The sequence below is a fragment of the Sparus aurata genome, chromosome 18 (genome assembly GCF_900880675.1).
Source record: "Sparus aurata chromosome 18, fSpaAur1.1, whole genome shotgun sequence".
Lineage (NCBI taxonomy): Eukaryota > Metazoa > Chordata > Actinopteri > Spariformes > Sparidae > Sparus > Sparus aurata.
In genome coordinates, this window is record NC_044204.1 from 20,399,005 (window position 1) to 20,423,926 (window position 24,922).

General features: G+C 43.6%; 2 protein-coding genes across 5 annotated transcripts; one reads left to right on the forward strand and one right to left on the reverse strand.

Annotated features, from left to right (window-relative positions):
- Positions 1–1,079: 1,079 nt before the first annotated feature.
- On the reverse strand, positions 1,080–9,735 carry rmnd5b (required for meiotic nuclear division 5 homolog B). The gene is made up of 10 exons (XM_030395858.1): positions 9,531–9,735; positions 7,839–8,015; positions 7,563–7,705; positions 7,347–7,484; positions 7,089–7,189; positions 6,626–6,792; positions 6,204–6,369; positions 5,136–5,238; positions 4,896–5,050; positions 1,080–3,168 (listed from the first exon to the last, which is right to left on the reverse strand). Exons 2-10 carry the CDS (start codon positions 7,975–7,977, stop codon positions 3,105–3,107), a joined length of 1,176 nt encoding a protein of 391 aa, XP_030251718.1. The 5' UTR covers positions 7,978–8,015; positions 9,531–9,735; the 3' UTR covers positions 1,080–3,104.
- Positions 9,736–10,643: 908 nt separating this feature from the next.
- Positions 10,644–23,941, forward strand: LOC115568518 (uncharacterized). 4 transcript variants are annotated; one of them, XM_030395852.1, is made up of 3 exons: positions 10,653–11,319; positions 13,574–14,550; positions 15,085–23,941. In XM_030395852.1, exon 3 carries the CDS (start codon positions 15,164–15,166, stop codon positions 23,399–23,401), a length of 8,238 nt encoding a protein of 2,745 aa, XP_030251712.1. In that variant the 5' UTR covers positions 10,653–11,319; positions 13,574–14,550; positions 15,085–15,163; the 3' UTR covers positions 23,402–23,941. The 4 variants fall into 4 exon arrangements, 3 of the variants coding, with proteins under 3 accessions (XP_030251712.1, XP_030251713.1, XP_030251714.1); XR_003981417.1 differs by lacking the exons at positions 13,574–14,550; positions 15,085–23,941 and adding an exon at positions 11,474–13,052 and having other exon boundaries at positions 10,644–11,319; XM_030395853.1 differs by having other exon boundaries at positions 13,574–23,941.
- Positions 23,942–24,922: the final 981 nt, after the last annotated feature.

The following is a 24,922-nucleotide window of genomic DNA, read 5'->3' on the forward strand; positions in this document are numbered from 1 at the left end:
GCTGTTTTTGGTTTGTGCTCGCTCCGCTGGGATTTTCTGCTGTCAGTCAAGGTGGCAGAATGCTCTACAATAGGCTCTTCTGTCTACCTTTGTCTGAATTAAACTCACCAGAAATCACTTGTGAAGACGTTCAAGTAACTGATGGCATTCACCTGAGGGCTCAGACGCCTGCCTGCTCGGAGTTGGCTTAAAATCAGTGCAGAGCGTGCCAATAAAACCCAAGGACAGGAGCTTTATGGCAGAACGAGCAGAGCAGTGGAGGCTTTTGGGACTAATGTGGCTTTTAGAGGTTTAGCCTTCAATCCTTATCTCACCCTCTCTCTAAGGCCTTCCCCAGCTCCACCCCCAGCCAGTCCTCACACACCATGCCCTGCAGTACAGATGGGGGGAGAGGAGGGAGGTCAAACTGAGATGGAAACATAGGAGGATCCCTGTTTGCTCAGGAAAACAAGCACTTCTATGGAAACCCTCAAATGCACATACCGAGACAAAGCACCAAAAATATCTTGGCAGAGAAGACAACTTTTTTCTCAGCCGTGTGTTATGTTTATAGGAGAGAATGTATAGTTTATAAAATGGTGTGAAAAGAGACAGCACATGGAAGTCCATACTCTAGGTTTACTTTTTATATTTTTTATGTGTAATCTAAATAGTTATGAGCAGCGGCTGACTCACAAAGCCCTTACTTTGGCATTTAAAACATTATATAAACTGGGGCTTAATATAACTGCACTGCTCCGGAGTGGTACTGAAGTGGGATGAGAAAAGATTCTTACCTCACACGTGTTTTCACTCCGTGGGAGGATGCAGAGCTGAATGCCGTCAGTGCTGTTTATCCCATGACCTGACATGATTATTTAACATTAGTGTAGAATTTATGTGCGAAAACTGAAAAAATTTGCTTGAGATCTAACGGACTTCAAGGACACTTTGGTCAGAGTGGGTAATGCAGCAATAGCGCCGCCAAGTGGTGATGAAAGGAGGCCCGAGTGGGTCCAACACCAAGAAGGGAAATGGGGTGACTTAATCAAGACAGGAGCAGTCCACCACCACCAAATGCCAGTCCAGACCTCCAAAGCTGACTTGGAGTATAAATTTTTATTTTTAATTTTTCAGATGCAAGTATATGAAACATGTTAGAGGATAAATATTTACAATAAAACTTGCACACACACAAAAAGCAGGTAATGCAAAACATTCAACAAAATTAACAATGACAGAGGGTACGGAGCGCTAGCAGTCTATCTGAAGGGAACATTCGAAGAAGCAATGAATGATTGTCAACCAAAGAAAGCAAAAAAAAAAACAACGGAAAAAAAAAAACCAGGAAATTCAGTGAAAGTCCACACGAAAACATGTGCTTTAACCCCATTCCAAATGAAACCGTGAGAAAATGCTTGACTTTAAACTGAGTGTAATGTTGCATTGTCAGTGTGAGCTATGCTGGTGCGGCGCTCGATGCTGAACGAAGTAGCCTCACCAGAGTGTGAGGTGACATCACCATAGACAAGAGGGACAACAAGGAACTTGCACTATTATCATTGTTCATTTAAACATGTTGTATTGTCCAAATAACAGCCTTTTTCTCCAAGTGTATGCTTACACATCACCTGCTGAATAATATATACAGACTCCAACGACACCCAAACTATCAGCCTCAATAGTGAAATATGTGTAATCTTTGTTCAAGACTCCTTAAATAAATGTACTCCTTTATACTAACTGCAAAGTGTGATATGAACCATTACAATGAGCCCTGAGGAAATGTATGGGTTTTTAAATGTTTCTATTCTGACTCTATCTCAAATAAAAAAAGCAAACCCTATGCAGCAGAGGCAATTTTTTTTTCTAAGTATATATTAAACAACAGCCACAATGATCAGAGAACTGCCCCACCCCCACGACGAGTAAAGCTGAATCACAAGCCTACAGCCACTGCAAGTCAGACCATACAGCTACCATCACACACCACTTTTACATCTCCAAATCAAATGGCGTGCAAGCGTTTGGATACACAATGCGGAGGTGGGGGGGTGGAGTGAGAGTGAGGCAATGGCACAACTGCACTGTCTAGTCGTTAGTTCTGAGAGCTACGCAGCAGTAGTGTCGATTATGCATTTTGCTGTTCAGTTTAATTTACTATCTTACACGAGCCATCGTGGCAGTTGCAATGAAAAATAGAAACAAAGCACATTTCACAGTAGTATATATTTTTTGTTTCCTTTTTGTCATTGTTTGTTAAATACATACATAGAACAAGACAAATGGCTTCTACAATGAGGAAAATCTTGCTGGTGCAGTAAGTCACAACAGAAAAGAAAAGAAAAAAAAACAAAAACAAAACAAAAAGCTGTTCCACCCACCAGTTGATGAGTTAATTGTTCTACTGATCAAACGCACACATCAGCCAACAGTGACTTTCAAGCTATGTGAGGCCTTAATTACATTATGGAGGAGAATTGGGGTCGCAATCTAGAGTTCAATGTGAGACAGACCTCCACAGTTCCCTTCACCAGCGAATAATAAACCTTTAACGCAGTTTGTTACTCTGTGGTTTTTCCTCATGTATAATAGAAGTTTATTACCAATCCTGAAATCAGAAACTGTCTATCTATATACCATTTACCCATGCTCACACATTCATAATCATTCAGCTGCTTCCGTCACAAAAAAAGGGAAAAATAAAAAAAAGAAGCAGTCGTCCAACTCAAACAGTCGATAAAGCCAAGAAAACAAAACACTATAAAGTATTACATACTTTAAAAAGATAAGCCTATAACTCTGCAGGCATTTGCAAATGAGTTTTCAATGAATGATCCTTTTTCAGAGGTGCTTCTTCGTGAGGATGTTCTCATTTACTGACAGACTCCTCAATCTACCGCAGGTTGTAGTAGGACCATCCTCGCTGGACTCTGTATACTAGGCAAAAGTTGGAAGGTCCATGGTGGGTTGCAGGATGGCTGAGGCTGTCCAGAGGAGCACTGGGATAAAACCTTAATGCCAAGAGGCCAGGGACAGAGGAAAAAGGGCCAGAGCAAAATGGTCCTGGAAACGCAAAGAGCTCCAGGGAACTTCATCCTTACTCATGAGGAGAGCGTGCGGTATCAAAAATAGATCTGCTTGGCATGTGACGGATTCTGCTCCATGGGGCAGTACGGACATTTCAACCTGAGGGATGAGACAGAAACAGGATGTTAGTGTGCACTTATATATCACTTGTTTTTGGCTGATTGTAATGACACCCCAGCTATATTAAGTGAACAAGATTCATAGTCATAGACTTCCCAACTCTGATCTGACTAACTATAAAGCAACATTATGAAGAAAAAGAGAAAAGAGTTTTGGCGCCCCGCCACAGCTTCTGAGTGTAACACAAATATCGTACATACAAATCCCAGTTCGGTAACAATTTTTCAGACCTAATGTAGGTGCTAACTACAAACAAAACTCTTTACATCATAACAATGTTATGAATTGAAAACGTGTATTTTGAAGTAAACGTGTATGTAACACCGTGATCCTACCCTCTCATTAAAGTTACACAGTGCAGAAGCAAGTGATAGGGGGGCGGAGTGGCATCCCTCCCTGCGAGTGAAAGAGTCAGACAGCATCCCCTGTTTACTGATGGTGATTATGTAATTATGTAATTTAGAGCAAAAAAAGTAACTTTGAAACTTTGCAAGATGTTTGATGGGTCATGATCTCAATCACAACACATTATATCTGCATCCATATGGTTATAAGCTGTCAGCAGGTACATATTTAGATTAACAGGAAGATACCGAGAGAAAAAAGTTGATAAAAAAAACCACACGTCAATGTCATCAAGTGTACCGCCAAGCCTCTTTTGGATCTGCAGCGCCTGCGTGCTGTGTGAATTCACACACAGGTGCGTCTTTACGCCGTAGTTGCTTTGTTCTGTGTGAACAAACAAATGCAGAGAACTGCCGAGCCTTCGCTGCAGAGATATTGTAGAGTCTCTGGGTTACTGTACCACCAACATGATTTTGAAGCTGTTATTATAAGGGGAAAAGGTTTCATAATGTTGCTTTAAGATAATAGTTGCCTTTTGGGTTTATTACAGAAACACGGCATCCAACTGCATTTGGGAAAAGATCTAATCTTTACAGAACCATCCAATTGGAATCTTTATGGCAACGACCCTGTCTTAAATTCAAAATCATCCATCAAAAACTACAAGTGTACAGTTGTAGTTGGGATTTCTTAATTGAAGGTAAGATATGAGGTCTGAGATAAGACGGGGCACAATCTTAGGTTTAGGAATTGTTTCTATAATAGGAAGATATTATTTTTCCTATCTTTGAAACTTAAGTTGAGATAGGACAAGCTTGGAGTATTTATTCTACTGTATTGAGGTCATTTTGTAAAATAGACTTTTTTTATGATTTCTTAACTCACAGAAAACCACTGGTTTCCATTTATAAAGACTGTACAGACATACTGTCCGGCAGACTAAAAACAAGCTTGCATTTTTTTCCAAAGCTGTGTTATCAATGTGTGATGATTCACTTGGCAGCAGGAACTATTTTGAGAGTGTGTTCCTTCCTGGAAACTGGGAAATCCATGTTTTGACATGTCATTTGGCTGGACATGTATTAATTCCAAGAAAAACTTCCATGTTTGGTATCCGTCCTCTAGGTGCAATTTGCAAATAAACTGTGGCTCTCGTCTTTGGCAGTGGTCTTGCTTGTTACATTCACATCCAGTTGAAATGATAGAAATATAGGTTAATATGACAAAGTGAAAATAATTAACCACAAATGAGAATGTATGAATTGAATGTTTAGATAAACAAAAGAAAATAAACATTTCTACTTGCACATACTTATCCTATTGTCCACATATCAACAAAATAGGCTGTATTGCTGACTTACTTCCCAGCGTTAGTCAGTTTGTTGAGGGCATCTCTAGAGATGACGTGGCCACAGATGAGCTTCATGGGTGGGTTGCTCTCTGAGGTCTGCTGCCTGAGGATCGGGCAGGCGAACACAGAGTGGTACCAGCACTTCTTCCCAAGGTCGATTTCAATCTGCAAGGGCAGGCATGACGTGAATCAACCAAATGGTGGTAAAAGAGTGAAAAGTGGCATTAGGTGCAAATTCAGAAGGACTTACAGGCAGCTCATCCTTGTGCGTCCAGACTCCACTGCATTGCCTCTGCTCGATCACCTGTTTGATGTTCATCAACACCGGCAGGGCCATACACCCTGAGGCAAAACTGCACAGAGCCCAAAGGGTGTTATAAAACAACACGGTGTTGATAATGAAACGCATTGTTTAAACTTGATCTGAAAAATAAAAGTCTGGTAACAGTTACTTAAAGGGATATTCCGGTGTGAGTTTAATTCATGGTCTAACACACCGTGAAACTGTGTTAGACTCCCTCTCGAGAGATAAAGTTTGCAGACCGCTAGCTAATGTAGGTTTAGCATCCTCAGAAACGACTGCACGACAACAATACATTGCAGTAAATGGGTCCAAATATAAAACCGCCATCAAAAAGCCACAAATAATGCTCAGAACAGCACCAAACTTCAGCAACATTAGAAATAGGGTTCCAGCACATATTTCGAGGCATCAAACATTTGATATAGTTGCCGTATTTGTCGGAAAATATAAACGAAACTCACCACCCGAGAAGCCTTCCTTGTTGTAGGGAAGCCCTGTGAGTCGATTACCGAGTGCAGTAGAGTCCTGCAGTAATGATCATCATTGAGCTGCGGAACTCTACTGCACTCGTTAATCGACTCACAGGGCTTCCCCGCAACAAGGAAGGCTTCTCGGGTGGTGAGATTTGTTTATCTATTCCGACAAATCCAGCAATGATATCAAATGTTTAATGCCTCGAAATATGTTGTGGGACCCTATTTCTAATGTTGCTGAAGTTTGGTGCTGTTCTGAGCATTATTTGTGGCTTTTTGATGGCGGATTTATATTTGGACCCATTTACTGCAATGTAATGTTGTCCTGCGGTCGTTTCTGAGGATGCTAAAACTACGTTAGCTAGCGGTCTGCAAACTTTATCTCTCGAGAGGGAGTCTAACACAGTTTCGCGGTGTGTTAGACCATGGATTAAACTTACACCGGAATATCCCTTTAAGTCACAATTTTGGTACAAATGCATAGATTTTTTTAAAAGGTAAAAAGATATGAGGTGTAGCTTGTTGTTCAAGGTTTACTAACCTAACACTGAGTGGCGATTCTACGGAGAGGCCCAGTAAAGCACAGGCATCCCTGGTGAAGATGTTACAGATCTCGGCCCACTGATTTGTCTCCAGCAGACTGCGGTATGGAGAGTTCTCAATGCCGTGACGCAGGTACACGAGACTGCCCATCAGGATCTGAATATCTGCAGGGACAAAATTACATGCGTGAAATAACACTGCGTGAGTATTTTGAGGTCGGTCTCAAATAAACAAGCGTTTGTCTTATGAACACTTTATTCCTTCTTGGCGTTGTTTCTGAAATGTTGTAGGGCCACGAGTCAGAGCCTCAAAATCTAAGATAAGATCAACTGGTGGGTGGTTTAAGAAAAAACAAAGGGAATCACAACTCAAGTTAAGCCTCAAGAATGTCAGAATGTTGCTACTGTATCTACACTGTACCTCTCTGGTGCTGAGAGGCGAAGGGCTGGAAGTGCCTGGCATACTGCAGGGCCTCCATTTGGTTGCCGATTCCCCCACTGAGCAGGCTGATGAAGTACAAGCGGTGCAACTTGAATTCTAGACTGCTGTTCAGGTCCAAAAGGCGCTGCCGATTCGTTACAGCCCACCTTAGAAGAAACAGACATTAGTTAGTCAGCTCTGTTGACATTTTCAATATAGCAATCAACACCCTAGAGGAAGTTTCACGCATATTTGAAAAAGTAGGTTATACATTTTTTTTAAACAATGAAACCACAGCATTTATTTTCCTTTTACGTTTCTAGCGTATTTGACCTAAAGCAGTTAAAATATTCATCTCTAGCTCTTTCCATGAGTGAAAATAATCAAGTTACTGTATTCTCTTCACAAAGATAATGAGTGTTGGGACACAGATAATGGTTAAAAAAAGACAAAGAACACATACTCTAGTGCTGGCCGGAGGTCCTGCATCCTCAAAGCTTCAAGGATTCTGTTCAGCTCCAGGAAAGGCTGCTTCATACTCATATCTATAACCACACCAGACTCCTAGAAAACAGACAGGGCATCTTTGAATTATTAGAATTTCTTGTTCCCAAGACAGCCCCATAATGTTGCTGAAATACATTTCAGAAAGGTATCACCTTAAAGCCATTCAAGCCAGGTTTACACCAAAAACCTAGTTTTAACAATCGGAGTTACTCACCTGACACAGATCCTCTGCTACACTGAGCATCCCTTGTCTGTACAGGTGCTCCACAATTGTCTCACTCAGGTATTTCTGTCTTTCTGGGGTGTCCCACACCGTCTCTGCCACCACAGCACTGATCTCTGCATCAAAATTCTGCAGAGAAACAAATCAAAGGTGAAGTATATGATACCACATATTAAAAAGTTAAACAAAGTAGCTGCCTGTCCTTACCCTGTCAATGGCTTTGCCCACTTTTGACACACTGCCATGGATGTCCTTATGTCGGGAGGCCAGCATCTGCACTGTTTCTTTGATATTCTTACAACACTGTGCCATGGTCTGAGATAGGACTGATAAGTCTGCATCTTGTACTCCTGCAGGAGAGAAAAAGGAAAAGCCTTCACAGTGCATGGCTACAAAAATAGGATCATGATATGGCCTATATGAAACATAACAAGAAATTAAGAAGGGAAAGTTAAATATTACATCTCCATGGTGCTTTCTTACCAAAGGCAACTAGTTGTCCTCGTATCTCACAGACACTGCGCAGGAGCTCGTCTAGCCTCTCCTCAGACTGGTGGCCGTACATTACGAAGCGATGGAGTACTTTCTCCAGCTCCCGCTCAACACATGCACACTGTTCCATGGTTCAGACTGGAACACTCACACACACAACAAAAACACCTAGATTTAAGTGAAGGGGAAAGAAAGAACAGAAGAAGAGAAAAAAACACAGGTCAAAGTCAGTGAGCTATTAATACGACTCAAACGAGATTTGATCTTAGAAACTGATATCGATATACGAGTTTGACAGCAATATACGGCTGACTTCGTTTTTATTTTTTAGATTAGCACCAAACAGTTATTTTCATTGTGAATCTTACTTTCTCAAAAACTCATTTCATTCTAAATTTTAGATAGGGGTGGAAAATATATTTTCCTAAAGCCAATGGCTCAATGGGTAAATTTTTTTGACCCATAAAATGACACAAGACAAAGAAAAGCAGCAAGTCTGTACATTTGGGGAACTGGAATGAGTTGATGAGAGTTACACTACTTTAAAATTAAATAACAAACCATTTCTAAATCCTTGGAGATCAATTTGCAGTTGATCAACTGATCATTTAAACTCTGTTTTTCCTTCACTTAAATACAAAGTAAAACAAACCTTTTTTCAAATCAACAAAATATTTTCAAGTTAAATTATCTATGTAGAATGGTTTTGTTACTTCTCTTCAGTGAACTTTTTCATTTGCAGCTCTTTGTTGTTAGTTGCAGTGGATTCAACACTCCTAGAATTAACACTGTGGATGTGTTAAATAGATCACTATTGTTTACATGTCACAACAACAATGGCCCCATGATTGCAACACAGCTGCCCCTTGAACATCACAGGCCAATCGTTGAGGTATAATGGTTTCAAAGACCTCTGACAGCTGGCAGGCCTCATTTTTGATCGAGAGAGGAAAAACGAACCCACCTAGTACTGCCCTGTTTGTTAAAAGTTTGGCCTGTTGTAGCACTGCTAACTAGCCAGGCCTGAACTATATTCAACGCAGGCACACAGTGTACTCTGCGGCCTGGTGTTTACTAACGTTAAATGGCTCTAGAGGTTCAACCAGACCAAAGTATAATTTCATTAGCAGGTGACGAAAGGAAATGTTAAATATTGCTTTTCTTTTTGCAGCTAATTTGCATTCATATTCTATTATGTCGTGTGTGAAAAACATCAACTCACTGATGAGTGCAGCTTTGCCCTAACGAATACAGAAAATGTCCACCTAACAGCTAGCAGCTACCGTCACAGAGCTAACCAACATTAACGCAAGCTCCATTTATCTTTTATTATTGATAAACCACGTTTCGTGTTCATTTTTACACAATAATAATGATACAAGTCAAGTATAGTCAGAGTAATACCCATTTATTTTGACTGGATGCAGTCAAGTAGAAAATTAAGCTGTCTCACAGCTAACATAAACAAACGGTATCACAGTGGCTGGCTAGCTACAAAAGCTGGCCATTGCTAGTAGCTACTTAGCTAGCTGACGTTAGCCAGCTGCTGACTGACAAGGCCCAGATGATTCCAGAGGAGACTGACAACCTGCCTGTCTTCATCGCTCTGTTTTACTCCGACATTTAAAACATCTACCGCTGCTTGAATGGATTTTAAGATATGTTTAAATAAACGCTACTCACCTCTCCTGCTAATTAGTTAGCCGACATTAGCGTTAGCCACTTGCCTGTTATGGCAACACTTCACCAGCAGTCGTAATGCGGAGCTTCCTGTGTCGCATTCTGCGTTAACTGGACACTTCACAATAAAAGTCGGTTTCTCTGCGACATTGAAGAACAGCCTGGGGAATTTCACTCGAATCAGATTTCCCCCTTGCAAAGGGGCGTTTCGAAGTTGTCGCAGTTCATCCTTTAAATGGTGGCACAGTAAGGATAGTGTCATTGCCATGGTGCATATGATGCATGTAAACAACATTTTATTGTTGAAATGAATCAAGGTGTAGCTATTTTTAACTATTTTATTCACTCATAGCTAAAAGAAGATCCGAACCATCGGTTAAATAGATCCCCAAAAACAGGACTTCCCAAAACATATCGCAGAGAGCTAAACTGTCATAATTTAAAGATTATGCGCCTTTTGTGTTTTAGGGAAAACAACATAAATCAGCATTGTCCATCATGTGGATGGCTCTAAGGAGAGTTAATCGACAAATCCAATCACTGGAGATGAGGGCTTGCACAACTCTGCGCTGTTACAGGCATGTGAGAACTAAAAAAAAAACATAGAGTAGGTGTGCATTAAAATAAAACCACACCAAAACAAAAGCTGTGTGATGCACTGCAGGAGAGAACACGATGAGAATCAGCAACATGGCATGATGACTACGTTGATTTAATCTTACATCTTGCAAACACGTAAACACACAAAGGGAATATATTCAGCAAATATGAGAAAAAGCATTGTTGATTGCTCACTTAGACACACACATGCGCGTCAGTAATTGTCATGGAAACAGAACGATGACCGGGACAGAGGTCACGTATAAAAAGGCAGCAGATAATTTCTTTTCTCACTCTGCACTCGGACAATGTGACCCGTTGCAAACCCAAACTAACTCCTGGAAGAATCTTGTTGAAAAACAAAGCTGTTGGATCACTCAACTTTTATGGAGACTGGAACTTTTATGATTATGGAGATCGGCCTGAAAATAGCGTTAATCAATGAGGACCTGCCAATGGGAGTTGTGTAAGTTGGGAAATAACTTTGCAGGTAAGACAACTGCATTTATTAAGTCATTTTACTGATGAGTCATCACCTTAAAAACCTGAAAAGCTTGATCAGTTCAGAAATAAATAAAACCTTTGGAAAAGCACAGATTGATGGTTTTCCACGAAAGGTGTGGAGTGTCTTAACAATCACTGTAGGGATTTGAAAATACTGTTATTTCGGTTTGAGGGCATCAAATCTCCCAAAACTTCATAAGACTTTGTTGAAAAAAGATGGCGAAATGGCGACGGTGGGACGTTTGACTCCGAACGTCAGAGCGTGATGACATACAGGTGTAAACAAAACAGCTCCTTCTGTATGGGGTCCAGGATGGGCTCCTGAGTTAGCTTGATTTGATTGTTGAAGCGTAACTTATTGTACCCTGTGCTAAAGCCAAAGCATTTACTCATTATAGTCTCAAGCTTTATCAGATAAGAGCCAAATCTCGTTTTTTGTTTATGTTTTGTTTTTAATATTCCACCAAATACACCAACAGGTCAATGATGTTAAGCGCTTGAGTGAAGATGATACAGTAAAAGACGTGTGACATGTAGGTATTGTCATAAATATTATGCCCTTTGCTTGTTTGAATGGTGCCGAGGGAGAACAGAGCTTGGCTATGTGGCTGTAGCCTATGAGACTGCATGTCCAGGATGCCGCCATCTCCTACCTGAACTGAGAATGATGGGTTTGGTCTGCACAGAGGTGAGTGTGGTTTTTTAGGGAAAGCCCTGTTTGTTCCACATGGTTTGAATCGGCGTATCCTTGGTTCACTGTGTGCAACAATGCATGCAGTACATTGCATTTTAAATACATTTTCACAGCTATTTGCAAATTATTAGGAGTCTTCTGTGTTCAGCACAACTGAAGATCACTCGATGTACAACACCTGCTGCCCTATTTGAAAAGAGCAGAACAGAGCAACAGAACTTAAGTACCCGCAGATGTACCAGCTGACAATGGAACATCTTCTAACCGCGGGCTGTGAAGCTTCAGAACTCAATCTTCAGCACTCCACCATTACTAGTTAATTTTTCTGATTTGATTATTATTTTATCAATTGTCAGTTGTGTTGTTTTTGTTGAGTGTAGTTTGCTAAGAGAATTACAACAGAAATGTCATCTTACAATCTTGTATTGCATAATGACAATTGAATTCATCTTGATTCTTGAGTGACATCTCTGGAGGCAAATTATCAGATTACATGCAGTTTCCTCTGGATCCATTAAAGGCTTTATGCTGCTTTTTTCACATAAGCAGTAGTATACCCCAATACCCGAGAACACACTCTTATGTGTAAAATTAGGTGGAGTTTCCCTTTAACCAAGGTTTGGAAATATTGTGTTTCTGTGTGATGGTGGCTGCATGAAACTGGTGGCACTTATATTTCACCACCGCGTCCCACTGCCTCTGACTTCTTCTGTGGCAATGCATCATATTTTTTTTTATTAAATCTATGTACTGGAGTAAAAGTATAGTAGCAATATTCAGGTCCAGTACGAGTACTTCAAAATTGTTCATCAGTGATTACCAAAAAAGCAAACTATTATAATAAACTAAACTAATATTAGAAATGCGGCCTGTATAGAGCTCAGCCATGCACAGTAATCACATTCCTAAAGAGCAACTAGGTCAGTTCAGAGGAGACAGATTTGAAATGTGATCTGATGTTTATATTCTGACTGTTTACTCTCACTTGAATAACGATGGTGAGACTTGACCCCCGTTTATCATCATATCCCATGGATAGAGCGCAGACAGAAAAAGTAGCTATAATTAATTTAAAAAAGTAAGTCATGTTTATTTATCCTCACACATAAGGTGCTGTGGCTGACAGCGTTTGACATTTGCTCAACAAGTGGACACTGAACATCAGCCACTCTGCCGCGCCCCCTGTTTTGAAAGTTTATCATACATTTGTACACATATAGATACCCACACAGCATATTGTTTCTGTGTTGCATGACTGAGAGTGAGGGTGGGTGAGGTCTTTAGACTTAAGCAGGCTCGTGTGACTAATCTATCAATGATGTAGGCTAAAGCTCCCCATTGCTGAGGTGCTCAGCATTCTTTCCCCCTGAGTCCTCCTCCAGACTACTGTGCTGCCATAACCACAGAGGTTCAAATTTATCAGCACTTCTGTACACTAACTGAACCCTATCTCACATCCAGCACACACACAGGCATTTACACATGCATGCCTGTTGTCCTTTACAACCTTTAAAACTTAGAAATAAAATTCAAACTTACCATATTTCACATGTGTTTATTTATAACAAATAATGAGATAGTGTATGTCCAGTATACTGTATGAGTTACGGTCGTATTATACATCCTCTCCTTAGAGCCTGCTGAAAATTAGAGGGATGATGCTTCATGTTTGTCATGCCATTAGAGCCTCGAGTGAAATATGAAATCATTTACAGGATAGCTTTGAAAGGGGATCTGGAGTCTATAATCATTACTCTATAAACAATAATTAGTTTATGCAGAATTATTGGTGTCACAAAAGATATCTGTCTGTTTATAGCTCTGTGTATAGCCATATTGCACAAGGTCAAGGACACAGTTCCCATTTTGGCCTGCAACACTAAAAACGTATGCCATTTCAGTCAGAAAAAAGGGCCAAATTACATATGTATGATATAACAGATTGTTGACTTTTCAGTGTTGAAAGCCATCTCTCAACCCTTTGATGCGACAAATATAATATACCCTCCCAGCATTATGCAACACTCTGTCAGGGCTGCAATCACAGATTTTTCCATTAGCTTGCCCTGAATGACTTAATAGCTGAGAATGAATGGTAATCCCATGAGGTATTAGGTTAGGGACAGAGAGCTTATCAAACTCACTGCCATCAAACATGCCCAGACAGCCTTAATGTGGTTTAGAGGGTGCTGAGATTGTAGCAGCAATAGTACAGTGTGATGGCATGATCCCTTTTGTTTTTTTACAGTTTCGATCAAAGGTTTGTCATGTGTGGCCGTATGACAGCTTCGGCACGAATTTGAAACTGTTCATTCCCATTGGCTGTGGTGGTCCTGGAACATAAAATATCTTGACATTAAGAGAAAAAATTGAGAACAACATAGAACATATGAACGCACCTTGCCGAGTTCGTGCAAGTGTTGCTAACTAGGACGCAGTGCACAGGAGTTTTGCATGTGACCTGTCAGAGTTGGGTGGTTTGTGTCCACCTTTGACCTGTTGTACCCCAGCAACACTTAGCATTCTGACGAACACAAACACGTACATGCACACGAGCATTCATTAATTCACCCTTACTGGTGAGTATAACTATCTTCCATCTTACCCATCTAGCAGTAAGGGGGGCAATGGTTTGGCTCACTTCAAGCTCTCTATTATTCCTTTCTTTCCCACCCAGGCAAATAGCTAAAGCTAAGGCTATCTGGCCCTGATAGTATGGGTCTATATATAGAGGAGCCCTGTGACTGAGCTGGCTGTAAGTGTCAGATTCCAGGCGCACTCATCCATCCTGGCTGGATCAGCACCTGCTGCTAACTATAAACCCACCCGCCCCCTGCGCTACACCCTAGCCCAGCTCACACAGGAAAGCCAATGTCCAACCAAACCCCAGCCTGGAGAAGAAAAAAGATTCAGGTTAGGCTCAGTAAGCAGTTTCCCAGAAGCCAGCTCAGAAGGGAGGGGCAGTAATAGAGATGGGAGCATTAGAGGATGTAACGGGTCTGAACAAGATGCCCCTCTTTGCTTTTTTTGTTCAAGTCTGAGGCATGGCAGTGTCTTTTGCATTCTGAAGGTGTCTAGTCAGTGTTGCACTGCCAGACTGAGCTGTGCGGAGCGGCTCAGTCCTGGATTCAGTTTGGTTTTGAGCGACAGTTCGCTGGGTGGGGGGCAGATATTGCAACACAGAGGAACTCAATGCCCTTGGGAAAGCCTCATCATTGGCCAAAGGTACAGTATCAATTCATTGTCTCTCTCTCTCTGCACGTGGAGCAGGCTCTCTTTCTCTAGTCGGTCCTACATCAAGGCAATGTAGAAAGTTTAGATAAAGGGCATGTATATGGCAAAGTTAATGTTAATATTGTCACTTTCCATTAAAACTGAAATTTAATTTTTTACGCACATGTAGAGATACGCTAAATTCTTTGTGTCCACTGAATACTTTTAGTCAGCTTGAAGTGAATATTTGTAAATTGTCTTGTGTGGATTTCAAGTTGCCTGCTACTGCTTTTTCAGGCATAGTGACAGAGGTATATTTCTGATCCAAACCCCTTTTGGAGATTTATCTGTGTTCAGCATTCTCGGAACATTTAAGGGTTAAAAGCTAAATTTGCTGTTGGCAAGCTAACAAAACAGGAAGAATGCACAATGCTCAAGATTCTATGTTTGCTATTAATAAGCTTTGCAGAGTGATATTCATCAGTGTTACTGGTGATATAAATGAATGAGCTGCACACCCTCCAGGTGACCATATCTCATTTCCAGTCCAGGAACAGAGCCCAGAGCAGACTAGAGGAGCAGACTGGAGTGGCCACAGTGAGAATTTGGAGCTTGTGGACGAGCGATGGACAGCTGGACTCTCCAGGGGGACAGCTACTCCTTTCTGCGCAGTGCGCCCCGCACATTTTCCTTGTGCCATCGTGACGGCACCCCCAACCACGTTGAAATCTTTGACATCATCAACGTCCCTAGTCAGCGCAGTGCAATCTCTGAGACTACCTGCCTATGTGATATTTTTGGAGACGACTGTGAGTCACCAGCGCTCTCCCGCGGCCCTGCTGTAGGGACTTTTGTCCCTTCCCAGAGGGAGGTGGACGGGACAGCTGCTGCATCACCTCTTGTGGATGACCCGAACGACTCATCCGGCTCTTACCACACTGCACCGGGCTCCAGTGAAGGAGAGGAGGGATTTGAAGATTCAAGAGAAAGGCTTTACAGCCCCCCGTTGCAAAGCAGGTCTTCAGAGAGGAGGCAGCCAGAGGGCGAGGGACTGAGCTCAGGGAATCCAGATGTGCCTGAAGACAGTCGCCTAAATTTAGACCCAAATAGCAGATTACCTATACCTCAGCTTAGTACAGCTAGCCCATCATCTGAAGTCTTCGAAACTCGTCAAAGGACCCCCTCCCCTGCAAATAAAAGCCCCTTTACCCCGACTCCAGAGAGAACAGTGTCATCCTTATCTTCTGCCTCAGTTGACAAAAGATATTCCCCATCACCACCTAACACTAGACAAGGACATTCACAAGCTGATCAAAGGGGAATCACTCCTACTTTCAAAAATAGACACAATAGCCCCTCACATCAGTCTTCAACTCCAAGTCCCTCCCTTGTGAACTGTGTCAGCTTGTCCTCTTCTGAATCAGTGAACACCCGATCATTGCCTGAGTCCAGGGTAGCACAGATCTCACCTGTGCCAAGCAACAGTCCTTCACCTCGGCCAACATCCAAAGATTTTTCTTCAGATTTTACAGAATCTAGAGCCATCCCTTCATCTCCCTTACCTTCATCCAGGAGTACAGAGTTATCATCCCAGTCAAGAGAAACTCTGGTCACCCCTGAGCCGAAGAAAAGGCCCTACTCCTCTGATACTCAGGCATCATCTCCTTTTCCAGAGCTCAGAGGGAGGGTCTCCCTTCCTGATCTCTTTAGCAGAGGCTCCACACCTGATATACAAGACTCTACCTGCACCCCTGAGCTGATTTCAGATCTGTCCACTGCAGAGAGAGACACCACAACTACTCCAGAGAGCGAAAGTGCAAGGTTATCAGTTGAACCCCTCAGTGCTGTGTCTACACCTGCCCCACGATACACACCTCCATCACCTGTCGTTTCAATAGCAACATCTCCTGAGCTGGACAGTAGCAGTGTGTTATCTGAATTAAGTCGCACAGCTCCCTCACCGGGCCTACTCAGTGCTGCTTCTCCAGTTACAGCTGGGACAAGAACTCCCTCTCCTGGTCCCTCACATAAAAAAGGACATATTTCACCTGAAGTTGGGACCAAAGTGTCTTCACCTGTGGCAAGTTATAGTTTATCTCCATCACCTGAAGTTACAAGCGACTGCTCTCCCATTCAGCACAGATATACCGCTCCCTCACCTGAAATCAGGATTACAGCATCCTCACCTGAGGTCAGTAGGAGGGAGGGGATTTCTGAAGTGGAGTCAGCCTCTCCTCTCTCAGAGCCTCGCTTTGACTCCACATCAAGAAGTCTCACTTCATCCCCTCATATCACAAGGATTTCTTACTCTGTTGTTCAGCCAGAGGACAGGGACAGTCCCCCATTTCCTGAGCTCTCTCATCTCTCCTCCCCGGAGCCTGATAGGCCACTTGTGTCCCCTGATGCAAGAAGCCCTACCCCAAGAAAGGACAACTGTATACGGAGCTGCTCCACTGGTACACCACGAGACTCACCTCATATATTAGTCATCCCGACCTCCGTCCTGCAGCCTGAAATAACTGTGTCACATCAGCCCAGGTACCAAACACCTTCACCTCGGCCAAAACATCACACTCCATCCCCTGAGCCAAGATATCAATCCCCATTATCTGACAAATATCGAAGTCCCTCACCTCATTACAGAAGTAAGGAGCCATCTCCTGTTGCCCCATCTCCTGAACCAAGGTCTCCTCAGTATTTACCAATAAACCTCTGCCCAGAATACAGCCCTCAGTATATACAGCCTACTCCTCCTCTTCGAAATACACCTGAAGTTGTGGGGGATTCAGGTGATATTACAGACACACATTTGGCAGAAGAGTGTGTGTCACCCTCATTTGAATTAGACAGGGGAGACAAATCAGTTGTAGCAGAAATCAATAGCAGGTCACCAGTGGTGGCGGTTGATTCACCTTTGTCTGTTTCACCTCTCTTAACTGAGGAAAGCATAGACAGTTCATTAAAACAACAAAGCACAGAGCGAGGTGCACCACCAAAGGAAGCAAACCTTCAGGATAACTCAAGCGTAGTGTCTTTCCCTGAAGAAAAACAAGCCATTAGCCCCACCTTTTATCTGAACGAAGACACTGATAATAACAATAATTCCACAATTGAACTCAAATCTCCTTCACCTAATCCTCTAGTCTCCAAGGACACAAGTCCAAGCATTTCCCTTGTCCAGAGGGCCTCATCCAAATCACCTGTGCAGAGATCAGAAAACCCACAGCCTCAATTCACTAACTCCTCCCAGGCTCCTGAAAGCAGCAGCTCATTGAAATCCACTTGTACACGTGATCACAGCAGCAGACAGCTGTCAAATAGTGTTAGATGTGAAAACAGAGAGAGGTTTACCGAGGACATGGCCCACCATGCAAACAGAAGGCGGACTCCCTCTCCGCCACTCACCAGGTTTACACCTGTCCACATCTTAGCCCCTGAGAAGCCATACAGACACTGGCAGAACAGAGGCCATAGCCCCACTCGAGTTGTAGCATCGTCACCGAGTGGTAATTTAAAGAAAGCAGTGACAAACAGGGAAAGCCCCAATGTCGCCCCTGTTGACAATAATAGCCAGGCCCAATGGGTCAGGCTAGGAACGCAATTGGAGATGGAGAGGGAAATGCAGCTGGAGGAGGAAAGGGTGGTAGGTAGGGAGAGGCAAATGGATAGAGAGATGGAGAGAGAGAGTAAGAGGGAGGAGCAGCTTCCTGAAAAGGGGAAGGGGTGGCAGGGGGACGCCAGTTACAGAGGGGAACAGGTTGAGCTGTCATTCAATGCCAGGAATAGAAAAGGGCCTGTGTGTCGCAGAGCAGCTCCCACAAGCAGAGAGACCCGCCAGGGACTGCCAACAGTGCATTCCTGTTCAGAGAGCTTGCTTGCGACCAGACAGCTACAGCAACAACAGAGTCTGCTCAGATTTGCTTCCCAACAAGACACCAGGGGTGGTGGTTCTGGCAGACGGCTTCAACCTCCTGCACCCCAGAACAAGAACAGTGCACCTGGACGCGTGGCTGTAAACAGGTCCTGCCGGAGTTCCAGCTCCAGCATGGGAAGTGAGCTTGATGAGGCAGACAATGAGGTGAAGTGGTTCACAGACTTGGCTTTCAGTAGCCTATCAAGCCCTGAAGTAGATTACCTTGATATGTACAACTCAAGCCACCGTTCATCTACCAACATCTCTCAACCATCTACCCAGGAGAGCCCAGCCGGGGTCAACGCCGCCTGGCTAGCCTACGCTGACTTCAAGGGTTCTGCTCCAAAGCTGGACAATGATGAACTCTCCTTCCAGCAACCATCTGCATGCTACTCAGATGGCCTAGATCCATCAAGGCAGTACGAGCTAGGCAGCTTTGAGTGCGTAGATGTGGCCTTGGAGAGAGAGGACTCCAGGAAGGTGAGAAGAGGAGTGCCAAAGAGACAGATCCTGCTGAAGAGAAAGGATCATGCTGACGGGAAACAGGATGAGAGCAGTGAAAATAGTAGTCCCGGGTTACCATTGATGATGGAAAGCCCCTCTCTTGAGGGTCACTCGAGAGAGACATATGTGAGACAACACAGTACACCAGCAGCAATGCAAGAATGCTACACATGTGAGCGCAGCCCTGAGCCCAATCAGCAACATGAAAGAAATTCCAAACTCCAGAAATCTGCTTCTTTGGATGAAACATGCACTAAAACCAAGATGGCTACTTGTCTAATCAAGAGTGTGTTGTCTAAGAAGATGCAAAGTGTGGATAAACAACCTGATGAGCAAGCCAGAGAAGAAGTGAGCCCTGGTTTTGAGGAAAACAGCCCACCAACAGAGAGTGCAGTGGCACCACTTACAGAGTCCTCCAAACCTGACGCATATAATCTAAGTTCCAGTCTGCAGTCAGATTATAGTCTGTCATCTGAAGGTGTTTCAATGAGAGGAGAACCAAGTACAAAGGATGAAGCCAAACCACCAAAAAGCTTTGGCCTGAGACCCAGTAACAGGCCAAGTTCATCAAGCAGCAGTAGAAGTGTTAGTTTTTCACAGACTGGGAGTGAAGAGGCTGATTCTCAAAGCAGGAATGCATCTTCACTGAGATCTGAGATTAGATCAGAATTGAAATTGCCATTGGATATTAAACAGTCAAGAAGTGAATTACAACGAGAAGATGACAGTAACACATGGGAGGTCGGTGACTCAGCAAATGCCACTGCTGGGAACACAGGAGCTCCTTCTGCCACCGGAGCCAGCAGCATGCAGGCCAGGGCGACAAATAGAGACCAGGAATGTGAAAACACAGAGGACCATAAAGAACTGAAGCAGAGTGACAAGGGTGCCTACACATCAAAAACGCAGGAGATTACACTCAAAGCTGTGGAGAAAAAGAAAGCCTCCCTAAATGTGTGTCTCACACCTGAGGCAGAAAACAAACCTTTGGTTTCTTCGCCAGACTTGTCTTACAGAGAAAGGGAGGAAAGGGAAGAGACTGGTGTAGATGAGAAAACAGAGGAAGAGGAAGAAAATGGTAACAATCAAGGCAAGGTCCCCATTCACAAAGTTAGGGATGTGAGGCGACTTGTAAAAAATACATATAATCTATCCTTCAAGGCAACTAGTGCTGTAATGACATCAGATGTCAATGAGGAAAGGATAGAAACTTTAAATGAGGAAAGGAGGGAACATTTAAATAAGGAAAGGAGGAAGGAAATAAAAGAGGAGAGGAGGGAAGAGGTCATGGCAGAGGAGGATAGAGAGATTAGGCAAGACATAGGGAGGGCGGAGAGGAGGGAAGAGAGGGAACAGGAGTCCAGGGTGGAGAGGAAAGAGGCACAAAAAGAGGAGGCAAAGGACTCAAAGATGCTAATTATGTCTCCACCTCTTCAGAGCAAAGGAAATCCTCCATCTCGTCCACAGCCAATGCAAATAGAATACAAAGCTGTTTGCTGGAAAGAAGACAAAAATAAGATGCTATCCAGCACCAAAGACTCAGAGAACCTTAGTGACAAACCGCTGGCTTCATCAAAGCATGTCACAGAGTTAAGCAGAGAATCACAGTGCTTGCAGAATTACACAACAGGGGACACAGCTGCCAAATCATGTCAACAAGATTTAAATATAGCAACAGAAATACAAGAGACTGTGACAGAAATGCATAAAGTGCCAGACAATGAGGACAAACCTGTGGTCAGAACAGACAGAAAACCTCCTATGCTTGGAAGCCTTCCCAAACTGCCCAGTAAGGAAAGAGAGGTGTCCACTGCTGTAGTGTTAATAAGAGATGGATCTAGCAAGACCAAGACATCTGCAACCCAGGAAGTTATTTCTGCTCCACCCCAAGCTCCAACTGCTTCACCTTCACCAGGGCCCACTACCCATGGCAGTACCCAAGGGAGCAGTGGTCACTCAGTTTCCATGTTATTAAAGGAGAAAGGCTATCAGGCTGACATTGGAGCCGTGGTGGGTGACAACCAGAATGCAGCCGGAGGTAAAGGAGTTCCCCGTAAACATGTGAACTGCCTGGAGATCCCTCTTCAGACCACCATTCCTTCAGATGAAGTTCGGATTGAGTCTCATAGAGAGCGGACATTCTCCTCATCCACCACATCTGGGCCTTCGGCAGTGTCTGACAACAAAGACACCCTTCCAAAGACCACCAGAGAAGAAGAGGGGGTTAGCAATAAGCTTCCTCTAAAAGACACAGCAAGGCAAAAAAGTGCCTCTCCACTAAGGAATACACTGGAGCAAACACCACCTCCCATCAAACAGAAAGAAGTAGGAGATTTTGAAACAATAAAAAGACTAGATCCAACTTTCCCCCCAAGGTCTCCTGCAATAAGGAGATTTAGACCACAGCCAATTGAGGTTAAGTCACTGTCTAAAGAAATACAGAAACAAGATATGCCCACAAACTCTACAGGAAACAACAGGCCTCAAACCATTGAAGTTAAATCTATAGCTAAGAATTCTCAAAAGCCAGCTGTGCCTCCAAAACCAAGCTGCAAATTTAAACCTGCAGATTTAGGAGCAATGCCAAATGAAGCTCAAAGACCTTCAACAATGACATCAACTGTAAAACAGCAAGGTGAGGAGAGGCCTCAAACAATTGTAGTGTCCTCACCAACAATCTATAGAAAGATCTCAAATGAGTCGACATTGACATCAAACTATACAAGAAAACTAGCTGTATCTGCAGTATCCAGCCTCAAACCTCCACCTTGCAAAACAACAGCAACAACCATCTCCAATCCGTCGAACCAGTCAACAGCACCATCAGAGACAGAGCCCTCTCATGACAGAGCTCAACAGCCACAGCCAGAGGTCTCACCTCAGAGCTCTAGTCATACGCAGAGGCCCACAGCCTTAGCTACAGCACCAACATCAGCCACTGGCTCAGGTATAACCTCAGTTCCAGTTACATTTTCTGACCCGATGGCAAACCAAGTACATGGTCCAGCCTCAGCTGGACCCAACCAGTCAAGCATGCCAGCTGTTACAGAACCAGACAGCCAACCACAACATCCCAGGATGGCATACCCTCATGAACAAGCTATGCCAGTAACTTCAAACAATATAAAACAACCTGCTGCTGTTTCCACAATACAAGTGCCAGGATACACACAGCAGCCATATCGCAGATCATTCTCCAGCGAGCGTTCCCAGAGGACAGATGATCTGCGTTTTTATGCCTCAGATGACCCCCCAAGCTATGATGAAAGAGAGAGCTTCAGTCCCCTCATGCTCCCAGACCTGCCTCCTAGGAGATCAAATCGTTATCAACCCTCTTCCCGCCCTCCTCCCTGCTCCTGCACAGTTGGCTGCCCTTCCCACCCTGGTATCACTCCTCCTCATCATCACCGCAGCCCCCATACCCTCACCCCTCCTGCCCCTTCACACTCTCCAGGCCAGGCACTACCTTACCCAGTGGCTCAGCTGCCTCTCCGTCCCCACCAGTGCAGACCTGACCCTCAGCAGATGAACTACCAGCCTGGTTCTCCCAAATCAAGTCCTCTTGGTCCAAGTCAGCCACCAGCCATGTACCAGCCTCTCCATCAGCCCCCTCCCTGCGCTCCCCACCAGCCCCCTCCCTGCCCTCCCCACCCCTCATTTATGCAAGCCTGCCCTGCCGACCGCCCCCTGCAGCCACCTCAGCATATTGACTCTCGACGACCCCCCCTCCACAGATCCCCACAGCAACAGCCACCAGGCATGGCTGGGGCTCCTTACAGCGAATCTGGCCACAGCCACTCTCCTGGTCTTCCTCCTATGGATCCCCAGTACCTGTGTGGCCCTCAAAGCTTGGGGCCTTCTTTTGGCTCTGAATATGGGGGTGACGGCTCCAGTTTGTACTCAGAAAGTAGCTATGGACAGACGCCTCGCAGAGTGCTCTTAGATCCTGAGACAGGAAAGTATTTTTATATTGAAGTGCCTGTGCAGCCACTAAGGAAAATGTTGTTTGACCCAGAGACTGGCCAATATGTGGAGGTGCTCATCCCACAGCAGGCAATGTCACATTCTGGCCTGTATCCTCCTTCAGCAGCCCCCTATCCATCTCTCCACAACCCCAACATGTATGCCCCTGCTGCGCAGTACATGCCCTATGCTGCTCCTCCTCCTCCCCCAGCCCCTCCCCAGGCTCAGCCCCAGCCACCCCGATATCCTGAGGCCTCTGCAGCACCAAAAATGCACCCAAGCGGGCCTGGTGTCAGCTACAGGAGTCCCTCTGGTCAGGCATCTAAGCCAGAACCCCTAAACCATCTACCATTGGACCAGAGCTACCTGGAGAGTATGTATTATGTCCCTACAGGGATGAATGCAAGCCCCAATCCCACCCCACCAGACTATTACCACAAACATCCCCCCAACCTACCCCCAGCGGGGGGGAAAAGGTCCTAAAATAGAGGATAGAGGCCGCCTTTCTGGAGCCTGTTGGGTTTTAAATACACAGTGTATAAAGGGATGTCTAATGTTAGTCTGTAATGTTATTTGCGTTTTCTCATTGCAACTGAAGACAGCATTTCTTTGGTTGTTGTTTATTTGCTGCTGTTGCTGCTGCTTGTTCTGCTGCTTTAATAGAACTAGATATTTGATTCTTGAGTTAATAGTTGAAAACACAAAAGCCTTTTTTTGTTTTTGTATTCTTATGAGCATTACCTAGATCTAAAATAATCTATTAAAATGTTTGTCATTTTTGATGCAGGGTAGATAACATCATACTGTTAATCCACAAGGAACAGGACAGGCATAGGCACTATAAATCAATGTGTTTACTGGTATACTAATGTTTGTAACAACAAACATCTCCAAAAAACTTGAAAAACACTGTTTTAAAAAGAACCTCATATTTATTTTATTATTATGTTTCACTAATATTGGATGAGTGAGTTTGCGCACATGATGTCTGAAACAACAATGCCAATAAAAATTTGTCACATATGTATTGCTCCTTCATCGATTCTCTACAGATTCTCTCTGTAGGTCTCTATCTCAGCAGTTATTTACCAGCCAGATGTGGTGATGGTGTTAAATACAATCATATTACTTTTGAGCTGGCACAGAGGTTGTGTTGTTTTCAAGAAAAACAATGCAATGCATGTGCACAGACTAGATGAGGAGTTTAAACATATAAACAACAGTAAAACGACAGAAATGTTATTTTTAACGATACATTGAACAATCTGACTTCCATTTGCAACTATATTACAGAGGCTTTGGTAACAAAGTGTGTAAGAATTAGTTATAGCTACATAATATAACAAGCAGAGAATCACTTTATTCTAGCTGCACTCCTCAGCTCTTTTTCTCTGTCTCTAGAGGGCACTGCCATAGTTAAGTGTGCAAAAATGAACTCTAATTTATTTGACTGATTTATCAACCAGTGGTTTTTGTATTGATCTGGAGTAGTTAGGTCTGATAAACTCACTGCAGGTAATAAGCTCATCGGGATTTTTGTCAGACAGACAGAACTGATTCAGTATTCACTGTAAAGAGATGTCTCTGTAGGTTGATATACATTTGTAGCAGCCACTGTACAACTATGACCACTGGAGGGTGCCACAGACCACCAGACTGGTACAGGGGGTCTCATCCTGAAGGCACTTCTAAATCTGCAAACCTTCCGTGAGAAGACCCAGTCATAGTAAAACAGTTAAATGATTTCCTAATCAAAACCTGACCTTGTTAACTGAAACCAGACCCTAATTTGTTAGTCCAAAGGGACAAAATTGGTCTCCCCTTTCGTTGATGTGGATGGCAGTAAAACTAATGAGAGGTCTGACCAGTAGCTGTAAGTGGCTTTAGTGTGTCTATGTCTGTGTGTGTGCACGTGCCTGATTAAACAAAACACTTGTTTCATCTCAAAGACGCAGCTCAATTCTAAAGGAACACGTGTTGCTTCACATCTGGAGAGGATATTAC

Excerpts from the sequence above, each read along its gene's own strand:
- rmnd5b (XM_030395858.1), bottom strand. The coding sequence starts at position 7,977 with ATGGAACAGTGTGCATGTGTTGAGCGGGAGCTGGAGAAAGTACTCCAT. Across the intron at positions 5,239-6,203 it reads GAATCGCCACTCAGTGTTAG|TTTTGCCTCAGGGTGTATGG; the intron begins GTTAGTAAACCT and ends GGCTCTGTGCAG. Across the intron at positions 3,169-4,895 it reads AAACTGACTAACGCTGGGAA|GTTGAAATGTCCGTACTGCC; the intron begins GTAAGTCAGCAA and ends CTCATCCCTCAG.
- LOC115568518 (XM_030395853.1), top strand. The coding sequence starts at position 15,164 with ATGGACAGCTGGACTCTCCAGGGGGACAGCTACTCCTTTCTGCGCAGT.